This window comes from Orycteropus afer, unplaced genomic scaffold (assembly GCF_000298275.1).
Source record: "Orycteropus afer afer isolate SDZICR_OR568_19922 unplaced genomic scaffold, OryAfe1.0 scaffold00431, whole genome shotgun sequence".
NCBI classification, from domain to species: Eukaryota; Metazoa; Chordata; class Mammalia; order Tubulidentata; family Orycteropodidae; genus Orycteropus; species Orycteropus afer.
Window position 1 is genome coordinate 270,977 of NW_006922018.1, and position 21,520 is coordinate 292,496.

At 42.5% G+C, this 21,520-nt stretch overlaps 1 protein-coding gene across 1 annotated transcript in view; it reads right to left on the minus strand.

Moving 5' to 3' along the window:
* Positions 1 to 21,520, minus strand: part of POLR1A (RNA polymerase I subunit A) — a 91,987-nt gene that overhangs the window by 51,910 nt on the left and 18,557 nt on the right. The window contains exons 4-11 of the mRNA XM_007954102.1: positions 21,261 to 21,346; positions 21,043 to 21,146; positions 15,743 to 15,829; positions 13,493 to 13,598; positions 13,032 to 13,194; positions 10,351 to 10,521; positions 10,104 to 10,226; positions 7,541 to 7,771 (exon numbers count right to left, since the gene is read on the minus strand). Of these exons, the coding sequence (XP_007952293.1) occupies positions 7,541 to 7,771; positions 10,104 to 10,226; positions 10,351 to 10,521; positions 13,032 to 13,194; positions 13,493 to 13,598; positions 15,743 to 15,829; positions 21,043 to 21,146; positions 21,261 to 21,346 (1,071 nt within the window). The remainder of the gene's footprint in view (positions 1 to 7,540; positions 7,772 to 10,103; positions 10,227 to 10,350; positions 10,522 to 13,031; positions 13,195 to 13,492; positions 13,599 to 15,742; positions 15,830 to 21,042; positions 21,147 to 21,260; positions 21,347 to 21,520) is intronic.

Sequence of the window (21,520 nt, forward strand, 5' to 3'; positions counted from 1 at the left end):
AAACATCCTTTGTGATGATGAATGCCATGCCATTCCTCTTCATTTTGTCATTCCCAGCATAGTAGATCATATGGTTGTCTGATTCAAAATGCCCCAAACTCATCCATTTCAGCTCACTAATGCCTAGGATATCAATCTTAATGCATTCCATTTCATTTTTGACAACTTCCAATTTTCCTAGATTCATACTTCATACATTCCATGTTCCGATTATTAATGGATGTTTGCAGATGTTTCTCAATTTGAGCTGTGCCACGTCAGCACATGGAGGTCCTGAAAGATTTACTTTATCCGTATCATTAAGGGTGGTTCTACTCTCATCAGTCAGTTCTTTCCCAGTCCTATTTTGAGTGCCTTCCGACACAAGGGGCTCGTCTTCCTGCACTGTGTTGGACAGTGTTTCCAAAAATTTGCCCAGTAATGTGTCAGACAGTGTTTCTCTGCTATTCATAAGGTTTTCCCTGGCCAATTTTTGAGAAGTGGATGGCCTCCTCCTTCTTCCTAGTCTGTCTTAGTCTGTAAGTTGCGTTGAAACCATGTGCAACTCTGCTGGTGTCTGAAACACCAGTGACACAGCCTATGCTCACAGCAAGGTACAAACCCCACAAGATGACAAACTGACAGACAAGTCAGTCTCCCTTAGCTGTTGGAAACCTCTGCACCGTCCCCTTACCTGGAACCTGCCACTTTGTGGTCCCTGGCCACTCCATCCCTTTCCTAGCTCTAGGGGGCTTGGGGCCTAGCCTTGTCTCCTACCCCTTTACCTGGATATCCTGCCGCTCCTGAGGTCCCCAGCCAATATACATGGGGTACTATATTATAAATATGAATTCCAGATTTTAGAAATAATGAACTCAATCTCATACAGCAGAGACAAGACAAAATACATGGTTCTTGATTCCTAGTTCAATATCTTCTGAAAACACTTCCTTGCACTAAAAAAATTGGTAAGAAGTATAAATTGCCATAGTCTTTTAGGAAGCAATCTGACAACTGCCATTAGAACACTGAAAACACATTTCCTCTTAGTCTTTCAGAAGAAAAAAGTACCGCTCTCAGCTTATATGAATATGTATGTTATGTATCAATGTTTACATATACATCAATGTTTATAGAGGTAACAACCAGAAATAACTTGACTGCCCCAAATGGGGGCATGGATGAATAAATTACAGTCTATTATATTATGGAAAAAGAAGCTCTGGTGGTGTAGTGCCTAAGGCATTTGACTGCTAACCAGAAGGTTGGTGGTTCAAACCACCAACCACTCCACGGAAGGAAGACTGGGCAATCTACTTCCGTAAAGATTTACCGCCTCGGAAACACAAGGGCTTCGCTATGAGTTGGAATTGATTCGATGGCAGTGAGTTTGGTTTGATTTGGTATACTATGGAATTTTACACAAAAATGAAAAAGGTTCAGTTAATCTATATTAGTCCTGAAGTAATGGCAATAATGTATTACAATTTAAAAACAAAAAAACCATCTCTAGGTATCATAGATGGTGGCAGAACAAGAACATTAAAAAAAACCAACCTAGCTCAGTGTGCTTATACACAAGGGAAAAGCTTTGCCTGACTCCTCACCCAGCTGCTAATATGGCCTTAGGGGCATGGGAGGAACATGAACAGGGCTAATAAGGCTCAGATTATTGCTTTTACCTTCATATATTATTCACATCACAATGGGCATGGGTTATTTTTTAAAATTTTTTTTCAAAGATCTTCAACTATTTTTAAAGTAAATTGTACAAGTTATCTGCTCATTGTTAGAAAAAAACAGAAAATACAGACAAGCTTAAAGAAAATAAAAATCTTAAGTAATTTCATCCCTAAGCTAACTACTGTTCACATTTTGTTTCCTTAAAACATGCAGTTCCATGCCCTTCTGACAGAACACCTCTTCTCACAAAGCTGACTTTAGTATAAGGCTCACCAGCTGATGTTACGTTACAGTAAGTACTAGGATTCTTAAATCATGAACATAAATAATACTTCAAAAACAACCACATGAAGGTAAAGGCCACCCTAGTCATTTTGAAGTAGCCTAGAGGAATTATGGACACTTAGTGATGTTTCTCTAAATCATAGCATGTAAAAGTTTGGGAAAAATACCAAAGCACTCCAAATCTACTTTCTTATGCTGCCCGTTATTTATGAAAGTGCATCAGAAAGTTGGTTGCGGATATACACTAGACAGTAAGAGATGCTACCACTCTCTCCCTAATTCTGTTTGGCTAGGCTAAGAGAAGTGGGGGGCAAAAGGCGTCTGCATTCAACCAAACTGTCATGTTTTTAACCTCAAAACTAAAAGGCAGCCCTTAAAGCACCTAGCACAGAGGCAGTTTTTTGCTCTCCAAGGAAATGAAACCTTCCCTTCCCTGCCCCTAAATCCCATGTTTCCAAGGAGACTCGACCTCTGAGGGTTCCCATGAGCATCTGCCCAGGCTGCTGGCTGCTGTACGTCATTCAGCTAAAGGTGACCTTCAAGGTCTTATTTCTTCAGTCTCTCAAGGGAGAAACTGCCCAGACCTGTGGCCCAAGCCCAAAAATCCAAGCTGGTCTCTTGCAAATTCAAGACATCCTCCAGTGTAACCAAATTCCCTACTGCTGGGAGGGCATGCAGGCCAGTCTGGTGGGCACCAGCCAATCCAAACAGAAGCCCTGGAGCACAGAGCGTTCCCCTCGCCAACCTAAATCCGAGGCCCTTCCTTCTCTTGTCTCTAAACAAATACTGCAGTGAAAATCAGCATGCCCCAGTGCCCGGGTCAGAGTTTTCAGAGGCAACCCAGAGTCAAAGGCCTGCTGCTGGCAGACTGCTGGGCAGGAAAACTAGACTCTGCTACCTTGGTCACTCCCTCCTCTACTTAGGAAGCCCAGAGAAGAGGTGGAGGTTTCACACCTTTCATTCATTCTTTCCCCTACTCACCTAACCTGCTGATGATCCTCACTTAGCCCTCAGTCTCTCTTCCCCTCCCCTCTTACTCCACCCAACCATAGCCCAGTCCTGATCTACAGTCAACATATTAACCAAAGTCTTCAAAATTACAAATATATTAAAAGCACATATATATTTTATTATATGCATAAATAAATCTGTCAGTTTGTAGCACTATGGTGACTTCTGTGTTACTATGATGCTGGAAGCTATGCTATCAGCATTTTAAATACCAGCAGGGTTATCCATGGTGGCAGGTTTCAGTGGAGCTCCCAGACTAACGCAGACTAGGAAGAAATGCCTGGCAATCTACTTCTGAACATTAGTGAATCAAAGCAAATGGATCTGATTGTGAAGATGGCACAAGACTGGCCAATGGTTTATTCTATTATACATGGAATCACCATGTGTTGGAGCCAACTCAGTGGCAATTAACAGCAATTATAACATAAATAAGTAGTGCATATAACATTATTGGTATTTTGGAAAATAAAGATAGAAATAACCATCCTTAGTCTCCAGGTCCTGATGTAAGAACCACAGTCTTATCTTGTCTTTGCCCTTGGGCCAGGTCATTAGCTCCAGCCTTCCCCTGACATATCAGAGACTCCTGTATCTCAATTTTATGCTCAAGGTGTTCTGCCAGGCCCTCAACTTGGAGCCATTCACTCCCCAAGGGTTATAAAAGGGCCTCTTATAATCCAGGTAGCTTCTGGGTGCTGGGGAAGGAGTGGTGAGTAGAACAGCACATTGCCAGATGATTTAGAAACTCAAGCGCAGACTCAAAAACTAAGCCAAACCCACTGCCATAGAGTCGATTCCGACTCATAGCGACCCTCATTGGGTTTCCAAAGCAATAAATCTTTACCGAAGTAGATTGCCCAGTCTTGCTTCCACGGGGTGGCTCATGGGTTTGAACCAGCCTTCTGGTTAGCAGTCAGATGCCTTAGGCACTGTGCTACCAGAGCTCCTTCAAGGGCAGACAGATGAGTGCATATACACTGACAATACACACAATGAGAGTTACAATGGACAGGGGTGGGGTTGGGACTGAAGGAAGGCATAGGAGTGACCCAATACAGGCTTTGGGAGGAACATCCTAGAGCAGGAGTTGGCAAACTACATCCGGCAGGCTGGCTACCTGCTTTAGTGAATAAAGTTTTATTGAAACAGTAAAATCTATTCATTTATGGCTGGTTTGGCATCACAACGGCAGAGGCAGTAGTTGCAACAGAGACTGTATGTCCTGCAAAGCCTAAAATATGTACTACCTGGCCCTTTACAGAAAGGCTGACAATCCATGTCCTAGAAGAATGAAAGCTTTGTTGAGACCTGAAGGAAGAGCAAAGGTTTAATCAGGGATCTGTGGGAGGGAAAGTGTTTCATACACAAGGAACAGCATGTACAAAGGCTGGAAGGCTAAAGAGCATTGACAAGGACTGGCTGAACAGAGTTGGAAGAAGGCTGAGGGAGAAGTAAGGCTGGAGGACAAAGCAAGGACAATGTGAAGAGATTATGTGAAGACTTGTGAAACTGACAAGAATGTGAAGTTGGGAGACAAGGGGACCAACCTCATTAAATCTTACCACTCCTCAGGACTCAATTTACTTCCCAGGAACTTACTAGTATGGTGCAGGCTAACCTTCTCTCACCTTACATTCTTGGTCCTCCTCACCTCCAAGCCTCAGCTATGCGACCCTGTGAAAGAAGCTCCTTTGTGCACTTGTCTCATCTTCACATCCAAATAATGTCAGAAACCCCCATATCCTTCTAATTTTTCTAATAAGTGCCCCTGGGAGATACGAAGACATGCAGGGGCTACTCTTGACCCTGAAAAACTCCACAAACACATGTGGAAAGTAGATGTAGACACAGAAGGAGGAGTCTGGCCTGTACCTCTCTTCTCCCTCAGCTTCCTGAGGCCAGGCTACCTGGGTGTCCCTCTACTGTTATGGATTGAATTGTGTACCCAAAAAATGTATGTCAACTCGGCTAGGCCATGATTCTCAGAATTATGTAATTATCCTCCATTTTGTGATCTGTGTTGTAAATCCTCACCTCTATGTTGTTAATGAAGGAGTTCTGGTACAGCAGTTAAGGCATTTGGCTGTTAACCAAAAGGTCAGTGGTTCAAACTCACCAGCCACTCTGTGGAAGAAAGATGGGGCAGTCTGCTTCTCAAAAGATTTACAGCCTTGGAAACCCAGTGGAGGTTGCTATGAGTCACAATTGAATCAATGGCGGTGAGTTTGGTTTTGTTTTTTGATGATGTTAATGAGGCAGGATAAGGTTGTATCTTGAGTCAATCTCTTCTGAGATATAAAAGGAATTCAGAAATGAGCAGAAACCAGATCACCACCAGGAAAGAAGAGTCAGCAGCACAATGAATCCCTTGGACTCAGGGTCTATGTGTTGCACATCTTCTAGACCCAGAGGAAGACTGATACCAAGATACATACACATCTCCAAGGAATGCTGAGCCCACAGAAGTTGAGGGAGACAAGGTCCCCTAAAACTAACAGAAAGAGAAAGCCTTTCCCTAGAGTTGGTGCCCTGAATTTGGACTTCTAGCTTCCTAAATTGTGAGAGAATAAATTTCTGTTAAAGCCACCCACTTGTAATATTTCTTTTATAACAGCATTAAAGAACTAAGACACCTACCTTCCCTCCTACTCCCATGTTTCAGCCTCCCATATGCTCAACATGTTCTCCTCTTCATTGCACTTTGTGCTCAAAGATTTCAACATAATGATAATATCATTTCTTAACTCCCAAGTCCCATATTTCCACCTTTGCAAGAGATGATTCCTTAGATTCTCTGCTATCACCTCAAATTCACAAGGACCTAGACTCATCTGCTTCCATGGCACTACCATTTTCTGGTGTAAACAATGTTTTTGTTTCATTTCTTCTCTGTTCCACAGAAGACACTCAATCTGCTAAGTTTGCTTGGCTGTTCCTTTGAAAGGTTCCTGCCATCACCCTTGGCTGCCACTGCAGCCCTCAAGGTGGGGCCTCATTGCCTGGCTGACAACTGCCTCCTGTTGACTCCAAACTCTCCTTGCTGCTCACCTACACATTCCTCTCCAACTCATTTCTTCTAGAGTACCTCATGCATACAGTCATGCTCCCCCTTTGATGTTCCCTATTGTGTCCACCACCTCACTCAGCAGTGGGTAAAGTATTTATATGCTTATTATCAGCAATCGCCCCCACCACACTGCAAACTCCAGGAGAGGAGCTTGGAGTCAGTCAGTGACTGACAGAACACTAGCATGTAGCAGGCACTCAGTACTATCTGACCTCACATTCCTCTCCCCTCTCTCCATTCACATCTCATCATTTTCCACTGTGCTAACATACAGGCTGCTTCACATCTTTGCAATCAGTTAATATGAAGATTATTTCACATCTGGCTATACACCGTGATTTCTCTTGCATCTGTCACATAGCTCCTAGCAAAATACTCGGCACTTAAATGAAGAGCAATCCTGTGAGTCTGAATACAGATTCAATGCACTAGGAAGGAAGCAAGCAGGTGAATTATCTGTCTGTGGGTACTCCCTGCCACTCTGTTACTGCTCTCCCTCAGGAGAGCGCCGGAGATGAGAGGAAAGCAAAACAACAGGCTGATGGCATTGTTACCCTCAATGAAGAATGATGAGAAAAAATGCTCATCCTTGCAACAACCATTCTTTGTTTTCTTCTCTGTTCCTCTCTAGTTCATGCAAGCTGATGAAAACTTTGCAGCGCTTGCACTAATAACTAAAGAAGACCTAGTTAGTCATCAGATATAGATGTGTCAGAGGACAAGGAGAGGTCTAACAACGTGTAGATGGGCTAGGGAAACCCAGTTAACTCCCTCCTGATTCTCACTGGCACTCCAAGTTACCCCCAAATTGAATCCACTCCAGTAACTCTCATCAGTGTTGCCTGGTTAGGTTTCATTTGGTACTCCACTCCCAGCAGGAATGGCTAATATTTGATACAGACACAAATACTGTTACTCTACACTGCTACTCAATCACAACACTCTTTTTGGTTGAGCCCAGAAAGCATTTCAGGATCTCTTAACACAGCCACTAACATCATCTGAAATTGAAGCATTAGGTGAAAACTATCAGTCATCAGTTATCACTGATACAGAGAGCATTTCCTTTCTTTTCATTCTTCTCTAACTTTAGCATGCACAAGAACCCCTTGGAGAGCTTGGAGAGCTTATTCCTGGGCCTACTCAGAGACGGAAGAGGGGTAACCTACATTTCTCACCAGCTCCAGGGCTCCTGCTGACAATGACCTGAGGGCCACCCTTGAGCAGCTCTGGTCAAGTGCCCAGCACTGTGCTGCATGGTGTAGGGCTACCAAATGAAGCATTCTTCAAGGTCTCTATTCCCTGGAGCTCGGGATCCAGCTGGGAGACAAGGTAAGCACAACAAGGCAGCTAAAGAACACCCTTGGGTGTGGGAAGATTCGCCATGGGGACGAAGAACAGCTCACACTGTACTCCTGTGCCCGGACTCATGGGAACAGCCAGTGGCCAGCAGTCACAGGGGAGCCAGAGGCAAGCTGCCTGAGTCCCTGAACAAACTTGCCCTCTACTCACAATTTTTGTCCCTTGGGGTTTTGGTGCCCCTGTGGCGGGTGTCAGGAGCTGTTTGGCCACAGCTTCTCGCTGGGTGAGGTCCGAGGCACTCAGGGCTGTGCGACTCCCATCCTCATTGATGACCATGGAGGCTCCCGGGTGCACGTTGGGGCCGTTGATAACTGCTTGTCTCAATTCCTGAACATTCCAGGGGGTAACTGGCTGAGGGTAAGTCAGTTTTGTGGCAAATACCTGGATATAAAGAACGCATGTGAAAATTCAAGGTGGGCAAAAAACAAAAACACTATAGACCCAAAATCTGAACTCCACAGGCTGGATGAATTTTTCCTCTTATGTTGAGGAGCTGATGTAACCAAGAAGGTCCATCAGTAACCAAGAAGATCCATCAGTGAGTAAAGCAGTATCCTGCCTGTCTATTCCTCAGAGCCTTTTTCCCAGACTGACTTCCTTAAGGGAACAGAGGTTGAGTTTCCTCTCCTAAATGAGTCACTCTGAAGAGTGTCATTTATGTGCTATGGTTCACACATTGGATTTTTTTAACCCATTCTAAAATTTCATTATTTTTTCATCTGCTAATAAATTCAGAGTCCTCAAAGAAAGAGATACAATATGGGACATCAGCTTGCCCTTAAACACCTCCATGCCCCTCCTGCACCTCAGCAGACATCATTAATCGATAGCAGCACTTTCCTGGCACCTAGACATGGAATCAGAATATCTTTACTCAACAGTTTAGGTAACCACTATGATCAAAGTGGCACTTAAGATGAAACCAATTTGCTCTCCTGATTCGTGAGAAAATGCAATGTGCTATATTCAACAGTAGACCAGAGTTCTCTGGTTAAATGGGTCCTGAACTACTAAATATTATAAACCCCTTGATGACTCAAAACACACATCAGACTTTGAGAACTGCTACATAACATTTCTCAAGTCTCTGCTCAAATTACACTTTATGAGAGGCCTTCCCTGGCCACCCCTGCTCTGTGCTCCTCATCCCTTAGCTCTACTTTTCACTGAACCCCTTTCCACCATCAGACAAATATTATGTGCTTGGACATGTTTACTTGGTTACACTGGAACTTAAACATAGGAGGGGACACTAGTCTCTGGTTCACTAATTATTTTTCTCACTTCCTTGAACTCTTTTGCTTCTGGAACACTTATCAACTGGGTTGTATGGGAAGGGCCTGCTAAGGGGGACACCAAGAGGAAATGTGTTCTTCCCAGGCAACGACAGCCCTGAGACTTGAGGCAGGTTGGAGGCAGGCAGAGGTGTAATTAGAGTGCTTCCTCAGAGGATAAGTCATTATTTAATGAACCCAGATCTAAGAAAGAGAAACCTATCACTCCTTAAAAATAGAAAGAGGTGGCAGTAATAAAGGTCTGGGGACCACATTAAAGCAAAAAACCAAACACACTGCTGTGGAGTCAGATCCAGCTCACAGTGACCTCTCCTTGGGTTTCTGAGGTGGTATCACTACAGAAGTAGATTGCCCAACCTTTCTTCCGAGGAGTGGCTGGTGGGTTTGAACTGCCAGCCTTCTTGTTAGCAGTCAAGTGCCTTAGGCACTACGCTACCTGAGCTCTCATTAGGCACCATCAAAAGTCAAAGTCAAAGTCAAAATCAACAGGGGCAGCTCCTGTCCCCCTGTTTAGAGAAAGTACCATACAGGCCCTGGACCTCTCCTCCCAGAGCCTCAGAAAGAAAAGCTCAGACTCAGTAAGTTACCTTGCTACATGACAGAGCTTTCTGATGCAAAGACCTCACAGTTCCTAGGAGGCAGCAGACACAGGCCTAAGCACTGAATCTTGTCCCCTGATGCGTCCACACCCTGGCCCAGAAAGCCCAAGCATGCCCAGGAGAGGCGAGCAGTGGGCACACAGGCGGTAACCAGAATACTTCAGTTGTGCTCATTATAGCACTCCCCTGAGGGAAGAGACTCTCCACAGAGGGAATTAAACCATCTGCACATTACCGACCTCCAAGCCCATTAAGGAAGAAACCGATTAAAGGGCTGCTGCTAAGGAGCACCACCACTTGAACACCACCACTTGAACGGTGGGAAGTAAACAAAGGAAGCTGCCCCCTGCAGAAGTACTAATGGGTGGATAGGGCAAACCACTTATCCCCAGGGCATGGGGTGACAAATGACAAGCTCACGACTCTATGGGGGCTCACCCCTCCCTCTCCCTGGCGACCCAGGGTACATATTCCTGATGTCACCAAGTGCATGGGCTGAAATATCACTTTCTCTGTTCCTCTCCTGTCATGTATTCAATTTAACTAAAAAGGTTTAAAGACTAGGCAAAAATAGGCAAGAGGGAAATACACAGGCATGAATCTGGAATGCCTTTTAATCCACTCTCATGTGCCAAGATGTGGGTCTTCTTTCATGGATAGATGTTCGGCAGGTCACAGCCTGACAAGGTGAGCAGTGCCACAACATGGCCCCAAACTCCATCCATATGGCTTGTCCAGGAGAGGCAGATACTGTCTACCTCCCAAGCCATGACAATCTGCTGCCAATCTCCCTCCCCACACGGGTACCTCTCCACATACCATGGGGATTCCAATCTCGTTGGTGTTAATGTACATGTCTGGGCAGATGACCGAGCGAGCTGCGTAGTCTACTCGTTTTCCCATCATGTGCTTTCGGAACAGGCCATCCTTCTTCTCCAGGATCTTTATGGGGGCAAAAGTCCACATAAAGGATTAGAAAAAAGAAAAAAAAAAGAGTTCCAGTATGCTTAACATTTTCTCTTTTCACCCCCTTCAAATGGGAACTGGAAACCAACGTAGTGTTCACCTGTCTAATGCCAGGGTATTTTTCCATCATTAATTTGTCCATTTCACTATCAAACACAATATTGACGTGGCTCTGAAGACGAATCCACATGTTGTAAAGTTTGTCTGTGAGGGACTGGCCCGGAAGAGTACTTAAAAAGGAGCGGTCCATAACAATTGAAGCATCTCTTTCCTGGGAAGATACAACACAGAAGACAGGCACAATGGAAAAACACTCAGAAAAGCCACATTGGGTTTTATTTTCTTTCTCACGCTAGCTCTGGCAAGCGATGAACTCTAGAGTTTACCTCTGCAAAACTGGTGAGAAAACAATCTTGAAATTAAGCGTCAATAAATTTTCAGCCCCAACTCAGGCTGCCCAGCCTGACCTTTTCTGGTAATAAAATTAACTCAAATTTATAAGCAGGTTCTTTTTTAAGGCTGTTGCCAAAGTCCCTTGATATCTAGTTCTTAAAGCAACCCTATAAGTCCTTCCTACATTACACACTTTTGTTACAAAACTTCATTATCCTGCCAGATAACCAATTCTCCTAAGGAATTTCAGCTTTATTTATGGTTTTACAAAAACCTGACCAAAAGCACTGATAACAGTGCAGATGGAACAATTTCTTAAAAGGAAAATAATTTGTCATATGATATTTTATGTCATAATTAAGATGTGGATCCCCAATTGGGCTGCCAAGTTGCTGGCTTGATCTTCAAGCCTCCCTGGAGAATTTAACCAATGCTCTTTAATATTTCTGTCCCTGGCTCTGTCTCCCCTTCCTTGCCCAGGAGACAGAAACAGTCATTAAGCTTCCTTATAGCACCACCTACTGACTGTGGGCCCCAAAGGCCAATATGACACAGATAGATAGAAAGATGGTCCCATGTCCTCTGGGTGGGTCAGATGAGAGAAGAGAGCTATGTGTTGGATGGGGATTGGGTGAAATGGCTGGAGATCCAGTAAATGAGAATGTTGTAAGAGCCCTAAGTGATGACATTAGCTTGACTTTAATCCTGAGGAACAGAGGGGTATTCTTTAGTTACAGGGAAAACAGAATGATTTCTGCAGGTAAAGTTCAGGAACCCCCTCTGCTGAAGGAGCCTCACAGGGAGAGATAATCACCTGCATGATGGCAGGGACTCTGTAGCCTGAGTCAACACTCATGGTGTTACCTGGCTCACAGCCACGTGATTATTGGTGAAGTAAGCTCACCGGCGGGACCTTGTCTCCCTGGACCCCAGTGCCCAGGCTCACTCCAGGTTCCTGATGAATGTGAGGGCTGCCATGGGAACGAAATGTGGGGAGAGAAATAAGAATGTATCCTCTTAATCAGATGGAAAGAGAGCATTATGACTTCTGGTAGGAAGGACCTTTGGAAGCAGAAAGGATACTTTGTAGTAGAAGCTATGCTTTTCTTGAGGAAAGACTGTCCTATTTTCAAAGGATATCAAGATAAAATTCTCAATCTTGGTCAATAAACTTAGCTATGCTAAAGTTGCCCCCTGAACCTCCCCAAATTGGACCAAGAACGGCAGATGGCAGATTTCTCTTATACTGAGAGATCAGCATACTGATTTTATACTGGCAGATCAGAACATTTCAGCAAAACCAAAGAAGTTCTAAGGAGAAAGGCTGGGTAACCCAGAGCACAAGTATCCTGGAGACAAAGTGGTGCCATCTTGTGATGGTCTGGTTCACAGGTGAACTGTCCAAACAACTGGCAATTTGAGAGCCCCATCTACCAAATGCAGGGGGCAGTTCTTTCCTATTTGCACCTAAAGAGAATTTAGACCTTGGCAATCTCAGCAAACTTTCTGAGTACATGACTCATTTCTATACCTAGCAGAGCTTAACACCCTGGGACTCAGGACATGTCTGTTAAAAGGGCAAAGTGAATTCTGCTCCACCATTTTACAATGGAGAAAGCTGAGGCCCCAAACTTGACATTCCTATTCTGAGAAATTCCCACACTATAACACTACCATCCTGACTCCCATGTCAGAGAACTTAACAAGCCAAAATCAGAACTGGGCCACAGGTGCTACTAAGGAGGGTCAGTCTTAGAGCCTGAGTACATAGTTCTTTCTAGAGCTGCCAACAACTGCCAGTGAGGCCAGGTGGCCCAGAACAGTCTGTGTAAAATCTTGCCATAAACTGCACACATTACAGGCTAATCCAAGAAATTAAAATGATTCCACCAAGGTCACTCAGCATGGTCTTTAGGGGCAGAACCTAGAACTGTTTATGCTCAGTCCCATGCCTTCTCCCAACACATTAACTTATTATTGTTAGATAACATCGAGTCAGCCCTGACTCATGGCAACCCCATGCACAGTGGGATCAAACCTCTGTGATTAGGGGTTTCATTGGCTGATTTTCAGAAGTAGATAGCCAGGCCATTCTTCCTAGTCTGTCTTAGTCTAGATGTGCCTGAAACCTATCCAACATCACAGGAATACACAAGCCTGTCCATTGACAGTTGCGTTGTGGTTGTGCTTGAGATACACTGGCCAGGAATCAAATCTTGGTCTTCCACATAGGCCCCCCTATACCCACTGCTCATACTATGGGGTGCTGCCAGCTATACAGAACATTCCAATGAGCATCTCTTGGCACAGAGTGTTCTGTACACCACACTGCATGGAAGCAGAACTAAATGAGCATGCTTATGACATTAGCACCAAGGCAGCCATAACCTCATCTGTGGCAAGCGTTCCCACTTCATATGGCAGCTTCTGCTCTTGGGCCATCAATGCCAGAAGCTTTCGGATCAGAACTATGTCCTTCATGACAGCCTGCAAGTTCACCGTCTGGCCATTGGTAAACATCTGGTCTCCAAGGCGATTAACAGGGCGATACCTGCAGATAAATGCATGTAATTAATCAAACATTTAAAGTGAGGGAAGTGTCATGTTCTTCACCCTCTCACTCGTTACTATGACAAGCAACTCGCACGCCACCATGCTCAAAAAACAGCCAACATTCCTATCACATTCCGAACAAATGGGAGAGGAAAGAATATCCCCACTCCCTGTAACCTAGGAGAGGAACTGCTGCTTGATTTCTCAATGCCCTTGGCCCTTCCATCCCCATAAGTTCATTATCCAATTACTCAATAAATGTTTTCAGGTGAAGTAAATTCATTAAAGGACATTACCTTGAGGGTGGCACAACCAAGAAATCTAGGAAGAACATACTGGGATTGAATCTGGACTCCATGTCATTACCTTCCATTCCCAAAAAAAGGTAATTCAAAAAGAATCCTGTGTTCAAAATAAATAAATCAAAAAGATTGCTTAGATCTATATATAAGGATAGGGAAGGATGACCCCAAAAATACTAAATTGGAAAAAGCAGACAAACGATACAGGATAATATAAAGAGTAAGATCACATTTTTCTTTACAAAAAATAATGAACAAAAATTAGTCTTCATGCAAGTAAGAAGATGGCTTATAAAAAATAGGCACTAAATAAGGGAGCAGAGTTGTCATCCCAGATGGTGTGGAAGGCCCAGAGCTGAGATACCTCCACCTAGAATCCAGAGATTGTGGCCATACCCAGAGCTTGGAAGGCAGGGCCATTCCCCAGGTGGTCTCAGAGAAATGAGGATTATTTTCAAGTCTTGAGAGCTAATATAATTTGTTCTGCTGGGTTTTGGACTTGCTTGATGTCTATGACCCCTTCTTTCCCTTCAAATTTTCCTATTTATAATGGAACTGTCTGGTAGCATAGTGCCTAAGGCACTTGACTGCTAACCAGAAGGCTGGCGGTTCAAACCCACCAGCCACTCCTCGGAAGGAAGATGGGGCAATCTACTTCCGTAGTGATACTGCCTCGGAAACCCAAGGAGGGGTCGCTATGAGTTGGGTCCGACTTGACGGCACATAACAACAACAACAACCTCGTGCTTATTCCACCACTTTGGAACTTTGGAAACAGAGAAGTCGTATTCTAGGATCACAGGTTCACAAACGAAGAGGAATTTTGACCCGTCTTTGGCCCATGTTTGACTCAGAGGATTCAGAAGATGAGAATTTGGACTTCGAGGTGATTTGAGACTTTGGGGATGATGTGATGGGTGAATGTGTTTTGCATGTGGTAAAGACATGAATTTTGGGGAGCCAAAGGGTGGAATGTTATAGATTGAACTGTCCTCCAAAAATATGTGTTTTGAATTCTAACCTCTGTATCTGTGGTTGTAATTCCATTTGGGAATGGGTTGTCTTTGTTATGTTAGTGAGGCAGGATTAGTGTAGGGTGTGCCTCGAGTCAATCTCTTATAAGGTATAAAATATAAAATGAGCAGATAAAGCAAGCAAAGATGGAAGAAAATTGATCCAAGACACATGGAGATCTCCAAAGAAGAAAAAGGAAGCAGGAACTGAAGAGATGAGAACTTCTCTGCAGAGCCAACAGAAAGAGAAAACCTTCCTCTCAAGTCAATTCTCTGACTTCCAGCCATCTAAATTGAGAAAATAAATTTTGAGTTGCTAACATCAGAAAAAGAAAAAGGGAAAAAAAAACAAAAAACAAAACAGGCACTACAGGGATGACAGTGCTTATCCACGGTCTGAGATTGGCAAAGATGGAAAAGAAACTTTCACTTGTTTCTTATTACCATCCTGCACTTAAACAAACAAACAAAATTTCAACCTTCTTAAAAAAAATAATCCTTCATAAAGGTACTGCCCAAGATGTTTTAAGTTTCTAGTAAAACAACACCAGAGAGATAATGTATAAAATATACTCAGGCCTGCCACAGAAACCATCACACCAATTTGAGTGCTTTTTTTCCTGACATCACTCACCCGTTTATCAACAATCTCAGTTCTAAGTGCTTGTCATTAGCGATTAGATTCAGTGTCCCAGAACACACTCTCAGAGGGTAGGCAACGGGAGGGCTTGAATTCTGCCTAAGTTTTATCATACCCTCAAAATGGAATGGTGGATTTCCTTTTGAAATGCATCATTTCCTTTTTTTAGGTAAATGAAATATGTAAAAATCCTAATTTCTATTTTTTTTAAAAAAGGACAAAGCAGTATTCATTCTCTGATTCACAAAAGAATTCACTGTAATAACCTATAAAAATGCTATTATTTAAGGGTATTTAAAATAAGGCAAGTTACACTGAGCCTTCTAGAAATATATCAAATTGTATTATGCAAAGAACACCTACAGCTGTCATTTAATGACCAGGCTCAGTTACAATCATCAGCATGTCCACAGTGCCGGGTATAAAGCCCCACCCGTTATGCCTCAATGACAATGTACCCCAAAGACTTTCAGGGGAAATGTACAATAATCACAAGTTTAAGAGAATTAAAATTATAAGGCAGGGTAAATGAGCCCAGGAAAGTAGAGCCAAGGGAAGACAAAGAGCTATTTCTTTAGACAGGTACAGCACCTTCATTCTCCCAAAGGGCAATGAGGTGTTCTCGGGCACTGGTGGGTGTCAAGTACCCTCGTTTTCCCAGCTGAGCTTCCTCAATTCCTGGACCTGAAGAAGGGAATCAAAGTACAATACAGTCAATAACAGGCATGCCTTCTGTAATGGGATTTATCAGTTCTTTGTCCTCACCCTGCCAAGCCTGCAATTTGACCACAAAAATCAATCTCTAAGATAGTATATTCCCAGCTCTAGATTTTCCTCCCTTAATCTAACTTCTATAGTAACGAAAGTATTATAACTATTGTATAAAATCTAAAAAATAGGGTCAAAGAAAAAACTCACCTATCATTACAGTAACTTAACTATTATCACTTTTATTACATATTCTTTTCCAGTCCCTTGTTTATATGAGTACATTTTACATCATTTATAACTTAAGTGTCTATTTATTCTACTCCTTTGCTCCTCATTTAGCATTATCTTGTGAACATTTCTACATGTTACTATAGAGCTTTTTGCCTGACCATCATTTTAATGGTTGCATAACATTCAACTGAGGGGATGTTTCCTAATTTATTTAGCCACACTTACACAGTTGGGCATTTGGGTTAACCATAATTTTTTGTTATTGTCAGACTATGAGAAGCATCTTTATGCACATGACTTTTTCCACAAAAGGCTCAGATACATAATTACAGATAAATGAGTAAGAACATTTTCATGGGTAAATGTATATTCTATTTTTTTTTTTTTTTTAAACAAAGATTATGCAACTTACACCCAAAGTGAATCAGAAAATCAGATCTGGGGCTCCTAATGCAGGAGGTGGGGCTCTAGGCATTTAGATGACTGAAGAAGATAATTAGGCAGTATAAGTCTCTAGGTTCAAAACTATCAAACTTTTCTGGGATGCACTCACTAAAATTAAGAATTGCTAAACTTCCCCTTTTTATGTATTTACAGATCTATACCTTTTTCTGTGTTCATAGTACCTAACAGTGTCCAGCACACAACAGATATTAAATAAATGTTCACTAGCTCAAATATGGATATTCACAATATTCTAAAGTAATTTTTACTTAAAAAGACCTTTTTTTTGTCTTTTTCTACACTTTCAAAATAAAGCTTCCATTCATCTTCAATTCTCTAATTAGTTTCTATACAATCTGCAAAGGATATGTCATCACAAGTTTTTAGAGAAATCTGTAACTTGGATAGTCATAGACAGAGCAAAATTCATTTAACTAGTACCAGAAGACTGAAGAAGAACTGATGCATATGAATTAGGGTGTTGGCAAAGAATACTGAATATTGTAACATGGATAGTGAGGAGAATGAACAAATTTGTCTTGGAAGTACAGCTAGAATGTTCCTTGTAAGTGAGGATGGTGAGACTTTGTCTCACTTACTTTGGACATGTTATCAGGAAGGGCTACTCCCTGGAGAAGGACATCATGCATGGTAAAGTAGAGGGTCAGAAAAAGAGGAAGCCTCTCAACCAGATGGATTGACACAGTGGCTACAACAATGGACTCAAACATGATTGTTGAAGACTGGACAGGACTGGGGAGTGTTCACTCTGTTGTACAAAGGGTCATGTGAGTTGTAAATGACTCGACAGCACCTAACAACAAGTACCAGTATCAGTTGCCATTGAGTCAACCTCAACTCATACAACCCCATGTGTGCTCCACAGGGTTTTCAATGGCTGATTTTCAGATCACCAGGCTTCTCTTCCCGGGTGCCTCTGGGAGGACTTGAACTTCCAACCTTTCAGACGGCAGCCAAGTGTGTTAACCTTTTGTACCACCAAGGGACTCCATTTATTTAACTACTCTCTAGTAATAGACATTTAAGTCTGATTTTAAACTACCTAAACACTACTGCATATAACAACAACAACAACAAACAATACTGCAGGTATTTAAACAATTCCTTAGAATAAATTCCTAGAAGTGGAAATGCCAGGTCAAGGAGTAATTCTTAATCTTCAATTTTGATTCCTATAAAAGCAAAGCATTTTATTAAGTTAATACAACTGAAGAAAGCCTGGATATAAAATGAAGAGTGGCTCTGACCTTAAAGGTTGACCACATTAGAAAGTTATGTACATTCAGTGGGAAAAAACAGACCCCATTATGCTAAAGAACAATTTTGTGGGCATTTCTGGAAATGAGTATCTGAACTTTCTCTCTTAATAAACAGGTCAAAAGAGATGAGGAAGATTGGTTGAATCTGGCAGTGCTCACCAGTATCTGCCAGTAAGTGACATGCTCCCACTGTAGTTTAATCAGAGAAGACAGACTAGGGTTGTTCAATTATAGAATTTTTGAGTCAGGGGAGAACTTAGAGATGCAACCTCCTCACATAGCTAACAATCGTGAAAGTGAAATCTTCTTAGAATGGTGTGGTAGTTACAGTTGTGTGTCAACTTGGCTGGGCCTGGTATTGAGTGGCTGGACAGCTGGATGTAGTTATTCCCCGTGATGACACTGGTCATCAACTTCATGGTGGAATCAGCTTAGTAGCTGCCTTAGTGATGTAGTCTGCTTCCTGTACATAAGAAGCAGCTTTAAGAAAGGTTTCTAGCTTTTTGGCACATCTGGATCCTACATTTTGCCAAGGCTTCATCTCAGTGGCCTGCCATGTCGTTTGCCGATCTTGAGACTGTTTCTGGACTTGAACTAGTGGCCTACCACTGCTTGGTAATTTTGGGACTGTGCCATTTTATTTATCAACCTTGGGTTTGTCAGCAGCCCAGCAGCTGTTTGAGTTAAGAGAAGCCTCCAGTTTCAGTGGACTGTGAGCAAGAGGCAGAGCTGAAGCCCAAGTTTGAGGTGCTTTCACTCAGTCCCTAGAGCTGGCACTCTGAAACTGGATTTCTAGCCTCCTCGACTCTAAGAGAATAAATCCCTGTTTGTTAAAACCATCCACTTGTGGTATTTTCTGTTAGAGGAGCACTAGAGAACCAAGACAGATGGGATTCCAGAGCATCTCTAATGTTTCATTCAGCTGTTAATAGGTACCATTTGAAAAAACAGTTTGGGAATTAAATAACTTGGGGAAGATTGGTTCACAACGGGTATGTCGTGGCTAAAAGGATTCTTGTAGCCCATGAAAATGCTGTAATGTACACAGTGGTCTCCAAGAGCACTGTGGGGTGTATGTGGCATTTCACATGTGCACAGCATTCCTCACAGAATCACTAATCCATGAAGACCATTTAGGCACAGGCCTCACTTTTGGCTCCCTTTGGTATCAGGAACAGGGCCACACTAATGGTCAGAATGCTCACCTGCCTCCACCTCACCTGCTCCCTGGAGTTACTGATCTGTGTCACCTATAGCCTCCTAAGAGCAGAGGCCACATGGTTTGGGTTCCATCTTGGCACTGTGGTCAGCCTCATGCATGGTCCTTGGCATGAAGTGAGTGCCCAACAAATTAACGTTTGGGTGAATACTTAAAACTCAATACTGGAACCCTTTAAGACCTCATTCTTCTATTACTCCTCATTCTTGCCTTGTTTGTGTACTTTTTGATAACACACAGACCTCTGGTTGACACCATGATACTCTCACACCTAGAGTGAAAGATTACTTAAGAAGAATAGGTTTGGCAAAGACATTGAAAGACTACTCAATTGCTAGACATTTAGCCCAAAGAAAGTTATTTTCTAAAATTGGTCATCTTTGTTCTCAATCTGTAAACATATTCTTAAGCATCCTAGGGGCTAGAGCAGCAATTACCAAACTGGCATTAAGGGGAAACTGCTTTACAGGCTTTTATAGGGGAGTCTAGGAAAATGCAGGTCCTTGGGTGGTACAGATGGTTTGCACTAAACTACTGACCTAAAGCCAAGGTTGGCAGTTTCAGCTGATCCAGTGGTGCCCAGGAAGAAAGGCTGGCAATCAGCTCTGTGAAGGACTACAGCTAAGGACACCCTACGGAGCAGTTATACTCTGCAGACATGAGGTTGCTATGAGTCACAATTGATTCAATGGCAACAGGTTCAGGTTTTTGGTAGGAAAATCCACCCTTTCACAATTAAGCATGATATAAAATTAAACAAGTTTTCTAAATGCAACATGGAATCCTGGAATAGATTAGAGCATAAAAAAGATACTACCAGGCAAACTGGTGAAATTCAAATAAAGTCTGTAGTTACAAGAATTGTATCAACATTAATTTCTTGGATTAGATTAGAGCATAAAAAAGATACCACTGGGCAAACTGGTGAAATTCAAATAAAGTCTGTAGAATCGTATCAACGTTAATTTCTTGGTTTTGACAAATGCACTATGGGAATGTAAGACGTTACATTAGAGCAAACTGAGCAGAGAATATGGAAATGCTCTGTACTATCTTTCCAACTGTAAAACTATTCCACAATGAGAGGTCTATTTAAAAAGTAATAATAAACAGTCTTCTTTACTACAGGCCTTCCCAGAGTCTCCAGGAAGGAAATGATTTGCCTTCCTATATTCCTAAACTCTGGAATAAGGTTTGGTAACATTATGCTATAGGCTTTCACACATGTAAATTTCCTCAATTCTGGACATAGATTCTGTTACTCCCACTCAATAGATTTGGAAGCCAAATCTTAAAGAAGTGACCTTATCTAAAACCACTCGGAATAAGCAGCAGAGCCAGGTGTCAACCAAAAGTTGTGTTTTTCTATCCTGGTACACTGACTACATATAAAAAATGAACAGTTAACATCTACGGAGCACATTAATACATAGCAGGCACTGGTCTTAGCACTTCACACAGAATTATTTTATTCAATACTCACCATATCAAAGTTAAAAAAAAAAAAAAAAAACTTTAAACACACACACCACTACAAAAAAAGGAGTATTGTGTCAGTTCTCTGAATATGTTCTCAACTATCAGTAGGGCAGAGCAGAGCTGGAAAGAGGACACTTTGCTCCCAGGGATGTGGATGGAAAGCTGGGAGCAACCTGCAGGACGTTCCAAGGTTCTCTGAATTCTTGCCATTTTTCTGAAAAATTCACCTACCTTTTACTCTAAATTACTGTGTTTTACAACAAAAACGTTTCTAAATATTTGTGAGGTGATGAATGTCTTATCTTTTTCCTCAAACATCTTTCAGAAAAGCTACCTACTTGAGGAAAGAGGCAACTGGCAATGGGTCCTCCTATGGGTAAGGCCTGGGCTGGGCACGTACCAGCATCCCTTCTAGGCCTGTGCAGCTCCAAATGCATGGCTAAGAACGTGTCATGGAGACCAGTATTCCCAAAGTTTGGGACACATTCAGTGGCCGAGCAGCCCCTTCCCCAGCCTGGCCTGCTTACCCAGAGTGTCCGTGTCCTTCTGGTCACTTTTCTTGTGCACTAGGGCTGGATATGTGATTGTCAGTTTGCTGTTGTGCTCCTTTCGGACAACTGATCGCCCAGTCCTACACACAAGCACAGCAGTGAGCGAAGAGAAAAAACAAAAACCCAACTATGAGTGACTCTGGCCAGAGACTTCTCACCTGGGGAAAGGGAAAGGCAAGAGCCCCAGTACTCACTTGCAGTGGGGACATCTCTTAGCATTCATGTGTGCCTTCCAGAAGTAAGCAATGAGCTTGCTTCTGCTCTCACAGACATTTTTCACCTGTTAAAAAAAAGTCAAAGAACTTTGGAGTGCCGTTTTGAAGTGAATCCACTTTGTTTTTACCATTTTTTTTAAATTGAAAATTTTATTATTTTAAATTTTTTTAATGCATTTTATTGAAATATAATTTATGCACAGTGAAACACACAAAACTAAAGTGACATGGGTCAATGC